The 22,396-nt window shown below is 43.9% G+C and overlaps 1 protein-coding gene across 2 annotated transcripts in view; it reads right to left on the bottom strand.

The window, feature by feature from the left end:
- Positions 1–22,396, bottom strand: part of ICE1 (interactor of little elongation complex ELL subunit 1) — a 59,641-nt gene that overhangs the window by 33,224 nt on the left and 4,021 nt on the right. The window contains exons 2-10 of one of the 2 annotated variants that reach the window (XM_061129357.1): positions 15,210–15,268; positions 14,480–14,514; positions 11,102–11,120; positions 10,219–10,330; positions 8,261–8,337; positions 7,278–7,315; positions 5,217–5,299; positions 4,965–5,004; positions 4,831–4,887 (exon numbers count right to left, since the gene is read on the bottom strand). In XM_061129357.1, coding sequence (XP_060985340.1) covers positions 4,831–4,887; positions 4,965–5,004; positions 5,217–5,299; positions 7,278–7,315; positions 8,261–8,337; positions 10,219–10,330; positions 11,102–11,120; positions 14,480–14,514; positions 15,210–15,268 — 520 coding nt within the window. Of the gene's footprint in view, positions 1–4,830; positions 4,888–4,964; positions 5,005–5,216; positions 5,300–7,277; positions 7,316–8,260; positions 8,338–10,218; positions 10,331–11,101; positions 12,614–14,479; positions 14,515–15,209; positions 15,269–22,396 lie in introns of those variants that run through there. The other variant, XM_061129356.1, reaches the window with a different exon arrangement.

The raw sequence follows: 22,396 nt of genomic DNA on the forward strand, positions 1-22,396 counted from the left end.
GACCGATCTGTGGCCATCTGAGAACGGACCGTTATCCGATCTGCTCTGACAGACTAGTGACGACCCACCGCGTGTCCTCACTGTACGCACCAGCGCTTGCCCAAGCTCCAACACTGCTATTTTCCTTTCCCTACACAGTCAGTCGCCTCTTTCAAAATGAGAACAGCCTGACTTCCTTACGAGCCCTGACAGCGCCTGCGCTGTGAGCCTGCTCAGGGTGTCCAGCGTGCAGAGAGGGGATGAAGAGCAGGCGGGCCACGTTCTGACGGCAGCGCCTGTGCTCTCTGTGTTTCACCTCCCTCAAGCTCAGAATATTTTTTTCCTACTATTATCTTGTCTTTTGTTTTTCAAATGAGGAATGGATGCTGAATTGAGATGATCCTACCATGTCCCTCTTAACCAGTTGTGGTAGTCCTGAGATAAATCCTAAGTCATAATTTGTCCATATTCTAAATTACTAATAGATGTGAGTTCTTAAAATTTTAGTATTTTCACAGCTTTATTCTTAAGTTACAGAGCTCTGAGTCTTAAAGATATGTGTGCATATATCTTCACATATATAGTTTTGGTACACGGTTATGCTAGTCTAAAACAATGAGACAGGAAGCAGTCCATAGTTTTTAAGCCCTAAAGCAAAAATAATAATAAAGACATCAGGTTTTCACTGAAGACCTGCTCACCTGTGAGCCATCTAGATCTTCCATAGTATTAGATCTTTAACTTTTAATTTTCTTATGGCTTATTTCTCTGTTCAGGATATTCCAACAAGTGGTCTATGTCAATCTGAGTGTGTTTGCCTACAAAACACTCCACTTTATAAACATGACAAAATCTGAAATTTATAAATTCAGAAATTCTCCAAATTGACAGGTTTCTCAGTCCTGGTACTACTAGGTTTTTCTGCCTTCCTTTCTTGATCAGCTTCGCCAAAGAGTGGTCAGCTACAGCAGCGCTGCAGAGACCCAGCCACTCATTTTAGTGGTCCCAAAGTAACCGCTCTGTTTCCCGTTTCATTCACGCATGTTTCCATCCTCATCAATTCCTTCCTTCTATTTTCCTTGCGTTTCTGTTGTATTTTCCTACCTTCTTAAGTCATTCATTTTCTGGAATTCTTGCTTCATTTTCTGTAATTCCTGCGTCCTAACATCATTTACCAGGTGGCGCTAGCAGTAAAGAATTTACCTGCGAATGCAGGAGACTTAAAAAGGCTGTGGGTTCGATCCCTGTGTGGTGAAGATCCCCTGGAAAAGGGCACGGCAAGCCACTCCAATACTCTTGCCTGGAGAATCCCACAGACAGAGGAGCCTGGCGAGCTACAGTCCATGGGGTCGTAGAGGCAGACAGACTGAAGCAACGCAGCACACCAGGGCGCGTGTCAGGGATTCTTCCTCTGAGGCTGCCCTGTGTCTATCCTCATATCCTCACCACATCGCTTAAGACCACGGATCACTCACTGAATACTGTCAATATCTCAAAGATTTTAATAAATGCTGCCTTATTTTTTATTTCCAAAAGTTTAGTATTTCAGCTTTTATCTTTTCTGTTATCCAAGAGCAGTTTATTATGTGTATTCAGTTATCAGTTTTTCAGGAAGGACGAAGGAGAGATTTTTATTAATATCTTTTGAAATATCTATAACCTAATCTCAGATTGTAGCTTTTTATTCAATAAATAGTCAGCTTTTAGGTATTTTTGACAAGTAATTCAAAGAATCCCCAGGATGTGGTTTAAGAGTTAATGTAAATCATCCATCCTGCAATCATGATTCCCATTCCATCTCCCATTTTGTTTGCTTTTACTCTCCATTTCTAACAAACACACTGAAGTCTCTTATGCAGACAGATTTGGTTCTTCCCCCTAGAATATCCAAGCGTTTCACCTAATGCAGTGTTATGCCTAAAGATCAAAAGAGCAGTATTTTCTTGATGAATTGCACTGTTGATCATTCTAGATAGTTCCTTTTAATCCAAGTAAATTCATTCCTAGGTGTGAATTATTCTTTTTCATTATAAGTCGTGTTCAATTCTCGCAACTCCATGGACTGTGGCCCACCAGGCTCTGTGTCCATGGGATTCTCCAGGCAAGAATATTGGAGTGGGTTGCCATTTCCTTCTCCAGGGGATCTTTCTGACCCAGGGATCGAACCCAGGCCCCCTGCATTGCAGGCAGATTCTTTACCAACTGAAACACGAGGGAAGCCCTTTGTGTTATATGACTGCTTTCAAATCAGAATTTGCTTCAACTGAAATTTCTACATCCATCCCACTCTATTCAATCTTTCTGTGTCATTTGTTTTTAAATATATTTCCTTTGAACAAGTCAGGGATGGAGACTGTACATAAACATCATGCTCTACAGTTGGCAGGCTTTTCTACTGTAACTATCACATCAAGGTCCTGATCTGGGAAATCGTCTATCATTTCCTGATCACACTCTCTCCGGAAAGAGTAGCTCTGTTCTCCGCCCTGAGAAGTCCTAGGTGACTATCACAACATCTGGCTCTATGCTCCAAAGTCTCAGATTTCCCCTAACACCTTTTATTTCCTTATCTTTTTACACCACACACTCAGAGATATCCACGATTAAATCCCTTGGCTCATCAAAGCAATCTTCTATTTGCCCACTCAGCAACCCAGCCTTTCCAGCGGGTTCACTCCTACGATCGTGTTTTTAGTATCAGAGAACTCTGCCTCAGATGTCACAGCAGCGGCCTCTGAGGACACGACTTCAGCTGGAGACGTCCTCTCCCTGTTCCTGGCCGACCACTGCTCCCTCAGGGACTGCTCTCCTCGTGCCTGGGGTCTTTCTCTCCTGTCCCTGCTCCTCCTCAGGACAGGAGCACCTCTCACAGCCAGGGCACGTCTCTTCAGCCTCCATCCACAGGGCTGTTCCTCTGGCAACAAACGCAGGTCCTCGTGTCACGAACCTACAGGACACGCCTTCATCAGGAGGGCAAGCAGAGCGGGAATGGTGAGGACCCCCATGGTGTACACATACCTCACTTTCTGCAAACAGGGGGAGCTATCCTTCCAAGCGGCACCATTAACCCCATGTTCTGACAGCCACAGCCGTCCCGGGTCCTGCCTTTCCTAACTCACCAGAAGACTAAACTCGGGCCGCGGCCTGCGGCCAGTCTGGGTCACAGCCCGTGACAGCGTGCAGCCTGACGGCGGCAGACCTCCCACCCGTCAGTCACGCTGCGCCTCCTCGCCCCCGCACCACCCCCGCTCTGGGGACGCCAGGCTCCTGCAGTCAAAGCCTGCTTTTGGAGGGCTGCTACTTCCTCTGTGACTTGGGATTTCATCACCAATTGCCACCATCTGCTTTATACCTTCCTCAATAATTGTTAGCACTTTTTAACTATTCTTTTTTTTTTTATCTGCCATCTTTAGATAAGGAATGTGAAAAGAAAGACAGGCCAACACAGGACTCAGGCAGTCTTTTCAAAAGTGAAGCCGGCCCAATGCTCTTTCTAACTCATAATGTCCTTCAGAAGTCCAGTATTAACAGAGGGAAGTGTTAAACACATACTTAAGAACTGGGAATTTAACCCATCAAGCTCCACAGCGAAATAATCAGCAGATTCCTAAAGACTTCATTTATTTGGAAAAAGTAAAATAAACAATATCCTTTCCCTCACAGAGAGGATATATTTTAAAAAAAAAAAAAGATTTTACTAGTTCTAGTAAAACTAGTAAGTAGCTCTTTGATGAAAAATCAGAACATGAGACTAGCGAGCAACTACGGAAGGGGGTGAGGGTTCTATTTTAAACAGTAAGGTCTGATAACGGCTGACTCCTAAAACTGAGATGACCAAACTCAAGAGCTGGCTGTCAGCTGGTAAAGCCAAGCGCTGCCCAGCCCTCGCTTTCTCTCAGCAGCACCAGTACGCAAAAGTCTCCATACCTCGGAGCAGGAGGAGCCAAAGATACATGGAATCGTATATCAGTGATAGTGACAAACAGGGAATCAGGCCCCAGGCAGCTGAAACATGTCAACTGTTAGTCTAGCCTGAAGCCTTGAACTGTGGACTAAAAAAATAAAAAATTAAAGGAAGGAATAAAGGTAAAGGAGACTTCTGAAGAGACACTACATACCTGAACAAAACAATGTGTTTTTAATGATTTCCATTTGGAAAAAACATGGGTGACATGAAAATACCATTATTTACTTACCATTTTGAACTTATCTCTACCAAAAAAGTATGAGATAGCAGAGCAGAAATTCATAACTTTTTCTAAACTGAGAATGAAAGCACAAAGAAGGGAAGCAAATGGCCGAAGGTCCTGCAACAGGTGGAAGTGGTGATGTGATCCCCGGGGTCCCCACTTCTCGTATCACGCCTCCAGCCATGCGGCAGTGGGTCCAGAGTGCAACGAGTGGGGCGCGGGGCACCCTGCTCCCGGAGGACCACCACACCCTCCGTGGGACGTCCAGGCTTCCCCAGGTCTTCTGTCTGCCAAAAACACCCTGTGGGGCTCGGACTCCACGGTCTCCCTGCCTGCCTTTAACCACATCTATATAACTGGCACCTAAGAAACCAAGCATTAACTTGATAGACTGTAACCTAACGAGGAAACTCTACTTATTTATTGCAAAGTGTGCAAAGTATACCTCTCCCAGCTTTTTGACTCTTTCATTCACTGGATTATCTTATCAGACAGCAAGGTTACAGATCTAATGATGACAGGAAACAGGAGGTGGTTTCTTCTAACAAAAATCACTTACACGCCCTGGAATCCCTTACCCCATAGGTAAGAGTAACAAGCAGCCTCCCAAACCACTAAAAGAAATACACGGAGATTAAAACTAAATTCGTAATATACTCACTTTTATCAATGCTTCCGCAAGAATCACTTGAAATCTGTGTTCCAATATGTCTCAATTCTAAAATGTGGGGGAAAACAGTTAGAATAATGTGTGTCGAAACAGCATTTTTAAGTAAGCATTAACTGAATACTCACCCCTTTCATTTCTCTGTTTAGAAAATTCGTCAAGTCTTTCCTGTGAAAACAGAACAGAAGCAGTGTTCACAGCGGATACAGGAGGGCAGCTGTTTAGGACGGGATGTACAGGGGCGGCCCAGGGCGCCCCTCCCGGCCCCCACGTCTCTGGGGGCCTCTGACTCTGCATGATGGGGACCCACGCGCTGAGAGAGGACACGAGCAGGCCGGAGAGAAGAGCTCAACACAGGCGGCACTGCTGTGACCTATTACCTGTGTCTTCTTAAATTCCTTTTCAAGTATTTTCTTTTCATTCCTTAGTTGCTTGAAGTCCTGAGTTTGCTTGACAGCAGCCTCTTTATTTAAAGAGTACGGTGAAGTAAAAGAGAAAAATAATTTACCAAATTTATAAGTACCGTTGATGAAATACTCAAAAAACCTACGGAGAGCTTTTCTCAATTTTTCCCCAAATTTGAAACAGATTTTGTAAAGTTACCATTCTTTCAGTATTCTGTCGGAGTCAGGAATAAAGGCAGAAACACTTTTGATTAAACGACTATCTACAAAAACGAAGAACTGTCATAGGCCTTAAGAAACCTTTCCAATCCCCAAACAAGCCAACCCAGACCCTTCAGTCAGGCAAAAGGCCACCACACAAGACCTACAGAGGAGAGGCTGTGGTGTGCTCACTATTCAACAGCCAGCAACACTCCAGCGCCAGAGACTCGGAAGTGTGATTCTGCTGAGCAGTGGTTCAGGCCCTGCTCTTCATCCAGCGGCAGGGACAGCCTTCCTGGCATTTACTATACCGCTGTGCCTGCCTGCCCGGAGTTACCTGCCTCAAGTCAACTCACCCCAAGTGCCATAACTTTATCACAGAAGTACTTCTAACATGTTTGTGCAGCTCCCCTGTGGACCGAGAGCAAATTCTTAACTCGAGTTTTAGGCTCTGAAGCACCGAAGGGTTCAACTATACTATGAAGAACCTCACCAGTCCTGACTGTATCTGAATATGTGCACATACAATTGCTATGAGAAGTAAAATCCTACAAACACCATAGAGACAGTCCCCTCCTGATTCCTCTAACAAACTTGTCTATTTTTTCACCTGATTTCTATGTCCTATCACTTACTAGAAACATATTTCTGTCACATGGAAAATATATTTTTGATTCAAAAGAAGTTTGTTGTAATAGCTTCATACACTCTCACAGGCACTTTGGATCCCTTTAAAACACGTCCTTAAATAGACACGTATCCCCACACACTAGCAACAGAAGGTCATACTGGGAAGGAACACAGTGATGTTGTACTTACTGCCACAATGCTTTTGCAACAACCAAATCAGGGGAAAAGTTGTTACCAAAATATTTAGAGCTTAAGTCTGAAAAACTGGGCTCAATTTAGGCAAGTTAATAACTGGAAACATATTCAGCAACGTCTATTCAAATTCTCAGTTCACACTCGAAATGAAAATAAACTATTCTCTGACGGACTCCCAGTTGCCAAGGGGGATGGAGAGAGAGGCGGTGGGAGTGTGGGGTTAGCAATGCAAATGGTATATTACAGAATGGACACCAGCAAGGTCCTACCACACAGCACAGGGGACTAAACTCAATCTGCTGTGTGGACCATAATGGAAAAGAAGATAAAAAAGGATCTTCTTTTTAAAAGAATGTTTATATTATGTGAGTCACTATGCTGTGTGGCAGAGATTAACACAATGCTATAAATCAACTATACTTCAATAAAAAAATAAAACCAACCGTTCTCTGAGGCAGAGCACTAGTGCTGTGAGAGCAGGGCCCATGCAGGGCCGGTGAGGCCGCAGAAGAGGGCAGCCCAGGCCCACGCCTGGCTGAGAGCAGAGGACCGGGGCCAGCGAGGGTCTGCAGGGCTCCGATGCAGGGAATCTCACAGAGATCTCTCCACCACGGGAGTCATGATCATCCAAATATTCTTTTCTGAATACTAAGAGGAGTGTCCTTCCCCACTAACCAGTGATTTCATCACCAAAAAAATGAGAAGGCCCCATGAGATTCAACTTTCAAAATTAAGTCCTTGACTGACTGCTGCTGCTGACACAGAACATGTGGGCCATGTTCTGGGTGAACACGTCAAGGACCTGCACGCTCCAGGCCACGACTGTCCGGGAACTGAGAGGAGCGCGGTGCTCACGCTTCTCCCTAAGGGCGCCCTTCACGCACTCTCCCAGGGATAAGCCGTCAAAACCAGGACCGGACTGCCTGCCTGAGAACTACAGCCCTGTATAGACACCAATCACCTCTACGAGGATGATGACCTCCATCAGTGGGGTAACAGGGTGCCAATTACCTTCCAGCTTCTTCACTTTGGCTTCTAGTTTCTTCTTCCTGATAACACAATTGTACACATTAACATGGGTAGGAAAGTTATAACAGAAAAAGTATATTACAACTTCACATTTGTGATACTTTTTTTTAAGTACTAAGATTTATGTAACAAACCGTTAGCCACGTCAAGCCACGACAAGCATCACACACCAACCACTAAAAACACCAACTGTTCAAAAGGCAGAGCAAACCACAGAAACAACAGCATGCTGTTTTCATGCAGTCTGTGGAAAAGGGATTTAAAATTCTGTTTTTCAGGCAACGCCATGCCTGGGACTCTTAGATGAGCGTGGACACATAAGCCAAGCTGAGGTGTCCAGGTGGTGTCCTGATCAGGTGAGGCTACTTTAAGGAGCACGTCTGGTAGGAACAGTCATACCACCATTTTATAGGAGACAGTGGCTAGAAAACTACACTTTTTCAGTTTTAGGAAAGATTTCTGAGTCAGAGAAGGTAGGAAACCCTCTGAGAAAGTCTCTTGAGTTACTGTGAAATAACTTTATGTGTAGTTCACAAGTTTTGTAAATGATGTGAACATAGTATTAGACTTCAAAACAGTTAACTGACATTTTGGAAGAGCCCTTTGCTCTAATAGACCAAGACACCCATTCCACATAATACGTGCTAAAGGACTTGTACAAAAAAAGGAGACAACAATTTATGTTTTCTCTGTGAAAACGTAACACAGACACACACATACAGACAGACATAAAAACTGTTATGGAGTTCCTTCTTTGTGCAAGCGCTTAACATACGATGGGGTATTTTGTCCTATTAATCCTTCAACATAGAATTTCCAGACATGCGGAAACTAAGGTTGAGAGACTAATTAATTAATTATGGCCAATAAACCCAAAGACAGAGAGAAGACAACACTACTCATATAAACATTAGACAGCTTCAAGGCTGAACACCTTATTTTCACAGTAATTTTTAAATACGTACTGAGCATCAGTTTTTAAGCATTCTTCTTTCACACGAGCATATTCCCGATGAGTGTCCTGATACAACTTTAGAGAACTCTGGAAAAGAAATTTTATATATTGAAATTTTTAATATATTGAAATTTACATATTGATTGACATTCACCAATGTGAAAGTCACTGACCATCAGTGATAACTCATTTTGACCTTGATAAGCTAAATCATTATCATTTAATAGTATGAAATTAACCAAATGAATAAACATGTTTAGGCAGGAAACCAAAGTACAATTTATTGAACACATTAACAGATATAACCAAACTCTCAACAGAGGTAACATGATTAACAGTCTAGTCAAACAGAGCTATAAAATTTAAAATATGCTAATTTTAAGGTAAATCCAAATCTTCATAACATTGAAAAGTTAGTATTTTTGTCTCAACCAATTAGAATTCAACAACCCTAGAGCAATCTTTGAGCTTAATAAATGTAAATTACTATTACCACTGGGCTTCCCCAGGTGGCTCAGTGGTAAAGAATCCACCTGCCAATGCAGGAGATGCAGGTTCAATCCCTAGGTCAGGAAGATGCCCTGGAGTAGGAAATGACAACACACTCCAGTATTTTTGCCTGTAAAATCCCAGGGATAGAGGAACCTGGCAACAGTCTATGGGGTTGCAAAGAGTCAGATACAACTGAGCAACTAAACAACAACAACAATTATTACCACTGTGCAAAAATATCCATCATTACACTTACTGATAACTGGGGGGAATATGTTCACACCAATCAACAGGCATGCCTACAGGCATCATGGAATGGGAAAGAAACATACTGAACCTGATTACACAGTTCACCTATACACACAGTTGCTCAACTGCCAGAGCTCAGAGAGACAGTCTTTATGACCCCTGTTTACAGATAAGGGGCCTGAGGATTCAGAAGCTGAGGAATTCTTTGAAAGCCAAAGTGAAGGATTGACTGTTGAGGGTTTATTATTCAACTCTGACTCCAATATTAACATTTCATCTCAGGAATGGCTGATGACATTACTTTGTCATCAGAGACAGACAAAATTCAGCACGATTGTTTAACTTTCACCACACAGATAAATATATAATACTTTCTAAACAAACAGGAAAATCAATCACTGTTGAAGAGGTTTTCCTTATGGAATGACATGAAGACCGAGAGGCCAAGTGCTATCAGGTCAAGGAGACAGGAAGCAGCGTGGCTACCACTTGTCTCATGCTAAACACCTAACTATCGGCTTCAGAGTTTTTAATCTGTAAAAGCCATAAACTGTCTTCTAGAGCTCCAGCAAGAGTAACACGAATTTTATATTAAAAAATAAGTTTACAGCACTTAAAATTGTTTTATTGCAGCTGGGTTTTGAAACGGAGAACCTTATTTTTCTAAGTTTAAGCCTGAACTTTGGCATGTTATTTTACACTTATACGCTGTGCTGAGTCGCTCAGCTGTATCCTACTCTTTGCGACCCCACGGACTGTAGCCGCCAGGCTCCTCTCTCCATGAGGATTCTCCAGGCAAGAATACTGGAGTGGACTGCCATGCCCTCCTCCAGGGGATCTTACCAAGTCAGGGATCAAACCCACGTCTTCCACATTGCAGGTAGATTGTTTACTGTCTGAGCCACCACAATGACAGAAAGAAAACAGAAAAAGCAAGCAATGCAGGGCACAAAGTCATACAAATTCACAGCTAAAAGGTTCTTCTATGAATCTCTCACAAAGCACAAGCACCTAATACAGCACCCCACTAATCACTAGTGATCACTGTTGAGGACTGAGGCACCGGTCAGCTAGTTCAATGTTCTCTAAGCACAGCAGTGCACGTGAGGGCCCTGACTGTCATTTCTCTCTCCTTTGGTAAGATACGTAACGTCCCCTATCCCAGTGGTAGTAAATAAGCAGGTCTTACTGTATTCAAAACCTTTGTAGGAAAATTAGCTTAGGTACCTTTTTCTCTTCTAATTCGGCTTTTAAAAATCCCAGTTCTTCCTGACACTTCTGCAGAGGAGAAATTTTTTGAAGCATCTGCTCCACTTGGTGATGCAGAGTACTATTCTCTCTAAAAATGGACAATACATTATTAAAGTTATTATGAGAAGTACCTATGGTGAATTATTAAATGTATCTACTGGCGAGTTTCAAATTTTTTTTCTAAAAACAAAAAAGAAAATAAGAATCTCTTTTTAAATGCATTCTATTTATTTTGGTATTTTTAAATACGAAAATTACTTACATATCACTTTTTATTTCTTTGACATGACTCTATTTCTAATAAAAGTACAGCAAAAGCCATCTGAGAAGCAGACGCCAGAGGCTCTCAATGCCTGGAGAACGCAAGAGTACTGGCACTGTCTATTAGGTGCTGTGGCTCTTCCAATAATAAACATATTGCCACTGCTTTAAATTAAATGACAAGCAGCTTTGTGATTCATTTTATAACCACACTTTGCCTTCTTCTAATTGGTAAGTGTAATCAGTAGTGTTGCATACAACACTACTAAATTCTAAGTAAGGTTATTTTAAATCATTTAAAATATACACAGTAAACAACCACATTAAGTTGTCCAATTCACAGAGACAATAATTGATAGCAATAAGCTTCATCTCAAGCCACACAGTCAGTAAAAGTAACTGAAAAACCAAACCCTAGGCTGTAATTTGAGACCTCAGTAAGAATTCATTTAGACAATAGGAAGGAAAATGTACATCTTTTATTATGAGCACTCAAAAAAGCCTACATAATGGGTCAATTCTATGTGGCACTTTTTTGTGTAGAAATCTAGTCCAGTAAATGTCTACCCTGAATCAACTGTGAAAACAGGTAGCTTACCTTCTTGCAAACTGCAGCTGTAAAACTTGTTAAAGAAAACTGTGAAAACTTCATCTACAGATACCGGTCTGAAGATAAAACTCCCTTTAAAACTGTAATAATCTGTGTTCAATACACATACAGGTAAGATCATAATTCCTAGAATACAACATCCAAAGTTCCACCTATAACATATGACAAAAAGCTTTTTACTGAGCTACTCCTAATTTACAACATTACCGTAAGTCAAAATATATACTTCTCTAAATTAAAAGATTCTTGATTAATTGTATGATTAATATGAAATTCCAGACAAAAGCAAAGACAAAGGAATAAACAACTAATGAAAACGACTCTGAATCCCCACACGTCCTGCCTTTCCTTTCTCAGAGTCCAGAGCACAGTTCCAGGAAACAAGAATTACATACTTACTAAAATCGTATACATATATGTATCTATATGTTTAATGAACACAGGTGGCTCAGATGGTAAAGAATTAGCCTACAATGTGGGGGAGCTGAGAAAAGAAATACAGGGAGAACATAAAATCTAAAAACCTCTCACTTTCACAATCTGCACAATTTGATGACTTCATTTCCCATCACGCTGCCAGTAAAATATTACTGGAGACAGCAGTTTCATCTTTAAGTTTCATCTCCTGTAAAACCCTACTCTCATATCACAATATAGAAATACCTATAGGTCATAACATGTCTTTATCCTCCTCTATTAGAACATAAACTTCTAACCGAGTATATTTTATTCATCCTAAATTACTGCAGTCTTTGCAAGAAAGAAAAATTCACAAAAATTTCCGATGAAATAAAATATACCCTCTGTCCTATAGAAAGAGAAACTAATAAAGAAGAAGACGGTCAGAATGACACAAAAGAGCACAGAAAGGAAACTAAGCAAGGTGAAAAGACGGCCCTCAGAGTGGGAGAAAACAACAGCAAGTCAGACAACTGACAGAGGACTAATCTGCAAAATACACAAGCAGCTCATACAGCTCGATACCAGAAAAACAAACAAGCCGATCAAAACGTGGGAGAGAGACCCAAACGGATGTTTCTCCAAAGAAGACATACAGATGGCTAACAAACACATGAAAAGTTGCTCAACATCGCTCATTATCAGAGAAATGCAAGTCAAAACTACAATGAGATATCACCTCACACTGGTCAGAGTGGCCATCATCAAAAAGTCTACAAACGATAAATGCTGGAGAGGATATGGAGAAGAGGGAACACTCTTGCACTATTGGTGGGAATGTAAATTGATACAGCCACTATGGAAGATGGTATGGAGATTCCTTAAAAAACTAGGAATAAAAACTAGGTCATATGGTGATATGACCCAGCAATCCCACTCCTAGGCATATACCCTGAGGAAACCAAAATTGAAAGAGACACATGTATCCCATTGTTCATTGCAGCACTATTTACAATAGCTGGAACATAGAAGCAACTTAGATGTCCATCGACAGATGAATGGATAAAGAAGTTGTGGCACACACACACAATGGAATATTACTCAGCCATAAAAAGGAACACATCTGAGTTCTAATGAGGTGGATAAACCTAGACCCTACTGTACAGCGTGAAGTACAGTCAGAAAGAGAAAGGTAAATACTGTATTCTAAAACATATATACGGAATCTAGAAAAACAGTACTGAAGAATCATTTACAGGGCAACAGTGGAGAATCAGACATAGAAAATACTTATGGACATGGGGAGAGGGAGGAAAGGGTGAGATGTGTGGAGAGTAACAGGGAAACTTACATGACCATACGTAAAACAGACAGCCAGCGGGAATCTGCTGTCTGGCTCAGGAAACTCACACAGGGGCTCTGTATCAGCCGAGAGGGGTGGCGTGGGTGGGAGACGGGAGGGAGGTTCTAAAGGGCGGGGATATATGTATACCTATGGCTCATTCACCTTAAAGGCATGACAGAAAACAGCAAAATTCTGTAAAGCAAGTATCCTTAATAAAAAATAATTACAAAAAAAAAAAAGAGCACAGAATCAAGTCGCGTAAGATGCCGTATTAAACCTACAGCACTGGCACCTCAGGCTGCAGAGTAAACCACCGCATACTTGAGGTACAGTGAATACACACTGTGAGCAAATGCAGGTGTGTTTATTTTTTTTTTTTAATCTCTATTTACCTGTAGTTGAGGCTGAAGCAGATCACCCCATTATAGGGGGGAATTCAAGAATAAGTTTTATCAATTTTTAATAAACTATTCTAATAAATTTCATAAAGTTTAGGAAACTAGCTCAATAATTTCCCTGCTGGATGACATTTGTTATTACCTCAAAAAGTTCATACCATTTCTTCCAGAAAGGATACAAAGAGCACATATTTGCCTCAGACTGGAATTAACTGCCTATTTCCCTATTTTGCTAATTAAAGGTGTTTATGGTTTCCACACAGCTTTCAAAACCAAAGATATTACTCTTTAAGTAACATAGATATATAGTTAAACAGACAGACAGTTTCAATAAATAAAACACAAGAGGAGATTTTCAGAGGCCTGTTGTTTTAAATGTAAAAATTCAGATACTAAAGAGATTGAAATGCTATGCCTTGATTTTATTACTCCAATGATACAAATCAGGTATGATGGTGCCAACACAAACCAGTAACTGATGATCACATGTGAGTTTAGGAATGCCAGAAACAAAACTGAAACCAGTCTCAGGTTAGTGAAAAACCTAAATCATAGCACTTGCCCCAACTCTGAAGCTGGAGCTGCAGGTCAGTGAATCCCTAACAATACGTATGTGTATTGTCATAGGAGAGACTTAAGTATTAGCACGCGATGTGGCAGAACAACTGGGCACACAGTTTCCCCCCTTTCAAGAAAATACAGAGGCCGATTTGCTCCAGATGGCTCCTGAACAAGTGGGGACTCAGAGCCCAGGAACTGTCCAGTGGATACAGAAGTCCACTATGCCTCGGCAGATATTTATTACTTTCTACAAACCACAAAGCTAAGAACAAAAGTTACCCTTCCAACACTCTGATACTCCTATAGTACACTTCTTACAGAAACTCCCAAATCTTCTCACAGCATCATCTCAGCTTCACATTACTCCTAAACCTAAAGAACACAGGGGCTGTCCTCAGTGCAAATGAGAAAGACCGACTCTTGATAAAGCTTACAAAACCTCAGAGAATCAGAATTAACGACAAAAACAAAACATTCTGTAACAAGGAGACGAGCAGCCTTGATTTAGCACGTGTCTAGAGGAGAAGACAGCTGCTCACTGGCTTATTAGAGGCACTTCCTGCTTTGAATCTGTAAATACCACTTCCCAAAGGATAATCATGAAAATTCTCACATTTGTTTACATTCTTAAAAATTCAAAGAAAAAAGCCAGTAAAAGGATATCATCACATTTCTTCTGATATTCTGTTAACAAATTACTGCAACAAAGAAGAGAGTTATGTTACTTTTCAATCTGGAAAACATACTATGTTTCAAGCATATTTGAAAATGTACAAGGAACTCTCTGATCCTGGGTTTCCAACAACAAATTTATCTTTAATCTATTACACATGTGCATATGCAGATACAGCACCTTAAATTCCTTAAAAGCACTGCACATATTTGAGTTTTTAATTTAAAATTCCTTTGATCTAAATACTATCTTCGCCCAAAAATTCCTGTGATTTTTAAAGGATTAAAAAAACAATCTCACACTGTGACCATGAACTACCACAAGGAAATCTATCCAGTCCTAAAGCTATGAAGGCTTTCAAGAATATTTAAAGCTCTTAGAATTTTGAACATTTCCAGCCGAGCAGAAATGATGTCCTAGCTGGCCCCTGAGCTTTGCCGGAAAGGTCTGAGAGCACTGGGAGTTCCCGGTGGTCCAGGGAGCTAAGACCCTGCAAGCCACACACTGTGGCCACACACCAGAGAAGCATGCACACCTGTAAGACCAGAGGCCCCCCAGAGGCCAGGCCAGGCCCGAGGAGCTCACTTTCCCCCCAGCAGCACGCAGGCCCCGGCGAGCAACCCCAGGTCTACCCTCAGCCCAGGACGCTACCACCACCACCTGCTCCAGCGTGTACGTCAGGTGCGTGGAGTTCGGCCAAACGCATGAAAACATACTCACTCTGTGTTAATGATTTTTTGCTTCAAGGTAATTAATGCGTCAACGTATTCATTCAAATTCTGGAAGAAAAAAAGCTGCAGTTAGCTATTTGTTTTTATAATATAAGCTTTTCTATAACATTTATGATAAAATATAAACAGATGGCTCACTATATTATACAAACACAGAAACATGTCTACGTTGTATATAACCCCCAGGGGTACTGTGCGTGACCCCGGGCCCCCGCTGCACCGCGCAGAAGCGCCTTCTCTGCCTGGATGACAGCACTCTGACGGCAAGATGCTCTGACTGTGCATGCTTTCTCACTGTGAGAGCTCAATAAGCAGTCCTTGTTTTAGTTCACTCACTACTATTAACCACCAGTCTACACTTCACTCTGCGTTATTTCCAAAAGGACTTAATCCAAAAAGATACGTAAATTCTTAAAAACACCAAACAATGAAAAATAACATGGCAAAGACAAATAGGAATATTAAAATAGGGCCAAAAGTCAGTGAAGTTTCTTTTTACAAGGATCTATTTTATACTTTAGGGACAGCTACAAATTTGGCTCTAAATCTTTGCTATCAATTTGATGGAAAAAAATTGACTGTTCAAAATGCTCCTAATACCTAAAATTGAACAGATTTTTTTTTAAGTGACTTTTTCCTTTAATGTCTCCTTTTTTCACTGATAAACATTTCAGTAATAAGAACTTATTTTTCATGTCATCCACAAAATGTCTTTTTCTATCTAATCTTATTTTGAGAATTAGAGAACAATTTCCCTTCATACTAACATGTGCATTTTCTTTGCAGTCATACATGTAAGCATTTATTGAAATAAAAAATCTACACATTAAAACAAAAAGTATGTATCATCTTATAATCACACCACCTGTCAAAAATCACTCTTACTTTTTGTATATATCCTTTCAGAACTGTCAATGTATATTTAAAACATGTTTGGATGTACTCAATTCACCAGTTCTCCACTGAAGACCAGGCTGGGTCCTTTTCAGTCTTCACCATATTGTTAACAATACGCTGGGCAATGTATTTCCTTGCCCAGTTTCCGGGGAGACACATCTGTCTCCAAATCCAAACAGGAGCCCTGCGTTAGTGACAGCTGGGAGCGCGACCATCTCAGAGCCGTGCTTTTCATTTCTATCTCTTCATGAGTGACACTGAGAAACTGCCCTTATTTCTTCTGGCCATTCTTAGAAAAAATTTCAAAAGCTCTTAACAGTTAAAAACAGACACCCACTAGGATGGCTAAAATCAAAATGACAGATAATAACAAGCGCTGGTGAGCATGCAGAGAAGCTGGGACTCTCCTAACACTGCTGGTGGAACAGGAAATGTACAGCTGCTGTGGAAAATAATTTTACAGCTCCTCAAAATGCTGAACAGTTAACTATATGACTGAGCAATTCCACTCCAAGGTATACACCCAGAAGTGAAAACATATGTCCATGCCAAGTTTGTACACTCTTATTTAAAGTGCTTCCCAGGTGGCGCTAGGTGTAAAGAACTTGCCTACTAATGCAGGAGACACGGGTTTGATGGTTTGATCCCTGGATAGAGAATGTATCCTGGAGGAAGACATGGCAACCCCCTCCAGTATTCTTGCCTGGAGAATCCCATGGACAGAGAAGCCTGGCAGGTTACAGTCCATAGGGTCACAAAAGAGTCGGACACGACTAAAACAAGTTGGCATTTAAAGCAGCATTTATTCACACTAGCCAAAACGTAGAAATAAACTAAACATCAATTGATAAATGGATGAACCATCATCTGATGAAGGAAAAAATAAAATGTGTCACAGCCATACAGCATGAGTATCTGACAATGAGCAGAAATGAATGGCACACGCTACAGCACGGATGCACACCGAAAACCTGCTAAGTGAAAGAAGCCAGTTACGAAAGGCTAACGCTGTATGCTTCATTCATGTGAACTGTCCATAACAGGCAAAGCCAGAAAGACAGAAAGTAGACTAGAGATCACCAGGGGCTTGGGGGCTGGGGAAGCAGGATGACTGCTAATGCTTAATGGGCTCTTGGAGAGGGCACAGGTGCAAGAAAAACATGTTTAACAAGTGGTAACCGGGTTTCCATAACTGTGAATATACTAAAAACCACCTAACTGTACATATTAAAAGGATGAACCTCAGGGTATGTGAATTATACTTCAACAAAACTGTTACAGCTAAATTAAAAACAGGAAAGCAAAGTAAAAGACTCAAAAGATATGGTGGTAAAGCTGAAAAAAAATGTCCTCCAAACCTCTGCCCCCAAAAAGCAGAGACATGGGAAAGAATTCAGAAAAGTAAAAGCAATCAGTGTTTCAGCGCAAGAGGTCTCACTTGCCTGATAAGAGTCTCAGGAAAGAATGGAAAAGATAGGGAGAACATTAAACGCTGAAATTCAAGAAGAAAAACCCAGAACTGCAGCCAGAGTTGCCAAACTAAAAGGGCCTAGCACGCGGATCCAAACTAGATCCAAAGCAGGAAACAGAAGCACAGAATTTCAGAGCCTGAGGCAAAATAAGGATCCTGTAAGAGTCATGAGAGAGAGAAAACCAAAGTGACACAAGTCACAAACAAAAACCTGGACTCAGAATATCTTCCGACTCCGACAATCATCCAGAGACCTGAGAAAGGAAGCCTTTAGCATGTTGGGGGAAAATGAATTCCAAGGTAAGATTCCGCACAAGCTATCAATCACGATGGAAAACAGACATTCTAACACTTGGCAGTCTCCTCAAACTCACTCCCCAGACGCCCCTGCTCAGGGAGGCAGCCAAGGACATGAAGAGAGCCCACCCTAACCATGAAATTACAGAGAGGACGAGGCAGGCATGGAACAGAGGCCCGGAGAGCCCAGCAGGGAGCTGTGCGCTGGCTGAGGCAGGCCCGAGGGCTCAGAGGGGGTTTTCCCCCGAGGATGAAATCACAGGAGACCTCGTGGGACGAAGGCATCAAGATGAGCTGTTTAACTGACAGAGAGCTGCAAGGGAACGTGGCGTCATCACGCACTGAGATGGATTATTTTTTAAATAACCTCTTCCCACCCACCCCCAATTCTCTTTCAAGTTCTTTGCAAGTCAATCTCATCTTCCCAGCCTTGCTTCCAAGTGCCATTCTGTAATGTCCAGAACTGTGCCAGACACATTCCAGAAACCTCAGGCTCTCTGGAGAGACACAGCTAGGTTTAAATTCCTCTTCCACCACTTTCTAGAAGGGTGCATTGGGCAAACCAACTTAACTTTCCCTGCCTCAGTACTATTTCCAGTTTTACAGACAAGGAGACCGAAACACTTTGTGTATGTGTTTGGGGGTGGGGCAGGTTATGTATCTGGTTTGCTATCAGGATTAAACAGAAGGAGCCATGTAAAGCGTTTACGTTCATCTCAGATATATTAACATTTTCAAGATTAATCCACTGAATTAAGTAAGGATATAGCTATTAATCAGGAGAACCATTAGAAAACACACAGATAAGGAAAAACAACTGCAATTTACTCCACAGTTTGGCTCTGACAGTCATAATGATGTCAACTCTGAATAGTGACCTAAGGGTCATCGCGACTACAGTGAGAGGATTGGTTTTTTTCACTGGGGGGAGCGGGGCGCAGCCTGAAGGAGGGTACAGGGCAGAAAGACAGCTCAAGCCTCACCCTCCAAAGGCAGAAATGGAAAAATATGTCTGAAACTGAAAAACAAGAAGTAGCAATACACATCTATTATTTAACAATATGCAATGGTGCAAACAAAACTGGTGTCTCTTGAGAACACGGACAGGCGGGCTGGGGGCTTAACAAATTCGGTGTGTCTAGCTGTCTTTCTAAACCACGCTCACACAGAACTCTGACTTTAAAAACTTAAAACCACAAAACAGCGCTACCCAGGGAAGGAGCACCCACACCGGGTGAGGACAGCGCCATGGTGGCCACAGCGCCGCGGCCCCTAACCCCTCCTCTGGCCCGGCTGGCTGCTGTCGCTGCGTGTCCTAATGGAACAGTCTTCAGTGCGTCTCCGACCCTGGTCGCGGTCAAGGCCTCTAGCTGACACGTCTGGGACCGTGACCGTGCCCGTGCTGCGGCGCGGAGGGCGCAGGCCCCGGCTGACCCGCTCGCTCGCGTGCGCACGCCGGGCCCTCCCCGGCTGCCCAGCCTCCAGGCAGGACGCGGTCCCGGGCCGCTCTCCCTCCCCGGGAGGTGAGGGCGAGGGTGTCCCGAAGACCGCTCTTCCTCCGCGGCCCTGCTCTCCTTCTGGAACCCCATTCCCGCTGTCTCTGTCCCAGCACAGCTTCCTCTCCTTCTCCTTCGGGGACTTCTGCCACGGCGGCCCCTGGAAACCTCACTTGCCCGCAGTCCCCTCGGCCGTCCTAACTCCCCCTGCGTTTCCTCTGCCTCCGTGCTCACTCCGGCGCTCGCGGAGCCAGCCCCAGAGCAGCCCAGCCCCACAGCTCGCGGTTCACGTCAGCCAGGCCACAGCCGCCGAGGAAGAGGGAAGAGAGAAGCAATCCTCCGATCCCCGCCTTCCCTCAGCACAGCGGCTGCGCACACAGCGCGCAGGCGGGAGGCCGGCAGAGCGGACCGCCCCGAGTGAGGGAAGCGGTCCTCCTAACGCGCCAAGTACAACACACAGACGCCCAGCAAAGACCCAATGACAGCGGGCTAAGTAACCTGCCTGAGTCAGCCTGTGAGCACTGACGTTCTAGGGGCGGGAAGGTTCTCGCTGACTCTGGAGCCGTCCTTCCCGCCGTGGGAAGCCTGCCACTTCCGCGGTCACTCCTCACCCCGCAGCCAGAGGCTGTCCACCCCCGGGCTGATGCAGACCAGAGCCCACAGGGAAGGCCTGAAGCTGCCGTCCTCAAAAAGGCCTGCTCGCAAGGGCGGCCTTGGCTGGCACCCGGGAATCAGGCTTTCTGGAGGGTTCCCGCCACGCCTGGAACCTGTAAGAGTGGTACCCGGTGGCCCAACGGTGCGACAGGGCTGCTGCTGAAACCTGCTTTCCTCCCGGCAGCCGGCGCCTGGGCACGTAGGCAGGCGCGACCACGTGGCCAGCCCACAGCAGCCCCTGGGCTGGGAATCTCTAAGGAGCCGCCCTGCAGGACAATACTTGACACCATCACAACACAGGGCTACAGGAACTCCAGTCAAGCACTCAGCTGGCTTCCTCCACGTGGCACCTCGCTAGCCTTCCCTGGGTCTGCTCTCAATGCAATAAACCACTAACCTAACCCTGGATCAGCCCTCCCTGGGGATCACCAAACCCGGGGTGGTCGTGGGGATCGCTACTACAGGGTAACCACCAAAGCCTCTCCAGACCTGGCCAAGTGTTCCGCAGAGAATACAAGGCTGTACTGGAACTTCCCCACACGCGAGAGAGAGACTAAAGGAAAAAGGCTGAAGAGACACAAAAACGACATACAAGACACCTCCCTGACGGGACCTCGCACCAGGAGGGGGAAGCTACACCTGGCCATGTTGTAGGCCCGTCGGATGGGTCTACAGATACTGACCTGAGGGAAATCATACCCACAGAGAGAGGCAAGAGGGAAGTGCGGCACGAAGGCTTCCAGCCTGATGGGAGAGCTGAGGCTCTGCTGGAAAGCGCTCAGATCTCGAGGAAGCACACGGAGTGTGGAGTGTGTCTGTGTGTGTGTGCAGGCCCACAAGGACCTTCACGCAAACATCCTGACCAGCTATGAATGGGATGAACAGAGTATCAGCCTTCTCTGCACTGTTCTGGCGACTTTCCTGGCAGTTCTAAACTATTTCAAAATAAACTCTTTTTAAAAACCACAAATCTCTCTGATTGCTGTGCTGTGGGTGATTTGGTTACATGAACAGCTCAGATCCTCTCCGACGAGCCGTTTCCTCCTCCTGTCTGCGGCTGAATGGAGTCTGGTCGAGCTCCATGAGAGCTGAGCGTGTCCCCTGAGCGGTCAGCCAGGGCCCCGGGTGATGCCCCCTGGCACAGTGGGAAGGCCTACCCGTCCACCTGCGCGCACCCGCCAGGACCGCTGAGTGGCTGTGGCTCTGGGGAGGGCAGGCTCCAGCCTCACGGGCCTCTTCCTCCCAGTTCCTCTGCTCTGGGCTTGGTCACTCAGAGACTCCATTCCACTGCCAGTCTCTGCCCGTGACACCTCCTCTGCCCACACCACTCCCCTTCCATCCCTTCCCTCTCGTTTATCACAAATGGTTCCTCTGGCCTAGAGCCACTTCCTCCGCAAAGCCTTCAGCTTGCCCTCCTGGATGCTCCCAGGGCGCCTACACTGAATGGCGCCTAGAAAGGACAGGTGACCTCTGACCAACACGGTCTGAACTGTGTGGGTTCCACCTTTTACTTAGATTTTCTCAGTAAGTACTCATTGCAAGACACGTACACTGTGGTTGCTGTTTGATTCATCTGTAACCTCAACCACAACACACGCTCCATGCCGTTTCTGTTCACGGTCATTGTTCCAACACACACCACAGGATCACAAACATGGTGGCACTTGAAAACACTCAGCATGAATTTTAACTCCGTGGGCATTCGTGATAACCACTTACATGTCGGTGTGTCTAGGGGTAAGTATGTTTCAAGTTGCAAAGAATGGAAGTTGAAACCACTGGTGATTATCAATAGAAGTCCAACACAAATTTATATAAATAATTGGCTCAAACCTGCTCCAAGGACAGCCAGACACCATTTATTCTGAATCTATTCTAGTTACATAAGCTAACAGTATGACTATGTGCTTCAAACTCTCATCTGGATTCTCCAGAGAGTTAAAATGTTTTACTCTACAATAACTAAAATTGGTTAAAAAAAAAAAGCGGTGGGGGAGGAGAGGCCCTCTCCTTTACCAGAATAAAGGGGCTTATGCCAGCTTGACTTAAAACCTCTCAGCTTAAGATTTGTTTAACGGTACATAATTATCACCAGTGTGAGGATCCACACAGGTTTAGGACTTCCAAAGTTCGACAACCCATACGGACACTGGGCTCCAGATCAGTGATCAATCATTGTAACCAATAAGGATGAGAAAACAGATGAGGTGATGTGAGAGACTAGGGGAAAACGTGGTCAATCTATAAACTTCTAAATCAAGCAGCAAAAGCAATGTATCTCTGCACCCGCTAAAGAGAAAGAGGACAGGGAATTCCCTGGCAGTCGAGTGGTTAAGACTCCAGGCTTTCATTGCTGAGGGC

This window comes from Dama dama, chromosome 25 (assembly GCF_033118175.1).
Source record: "Dama dama isolate Ldn47 chromosome 25, ASM3311817v1, whole genome shotgun sequence".
NCBI classification, from domain to species: Eukaryota; Metazoa; Chordata; class Mammalia; order Artiodactyla; family Cervidae; genus Dama; species Dama dama.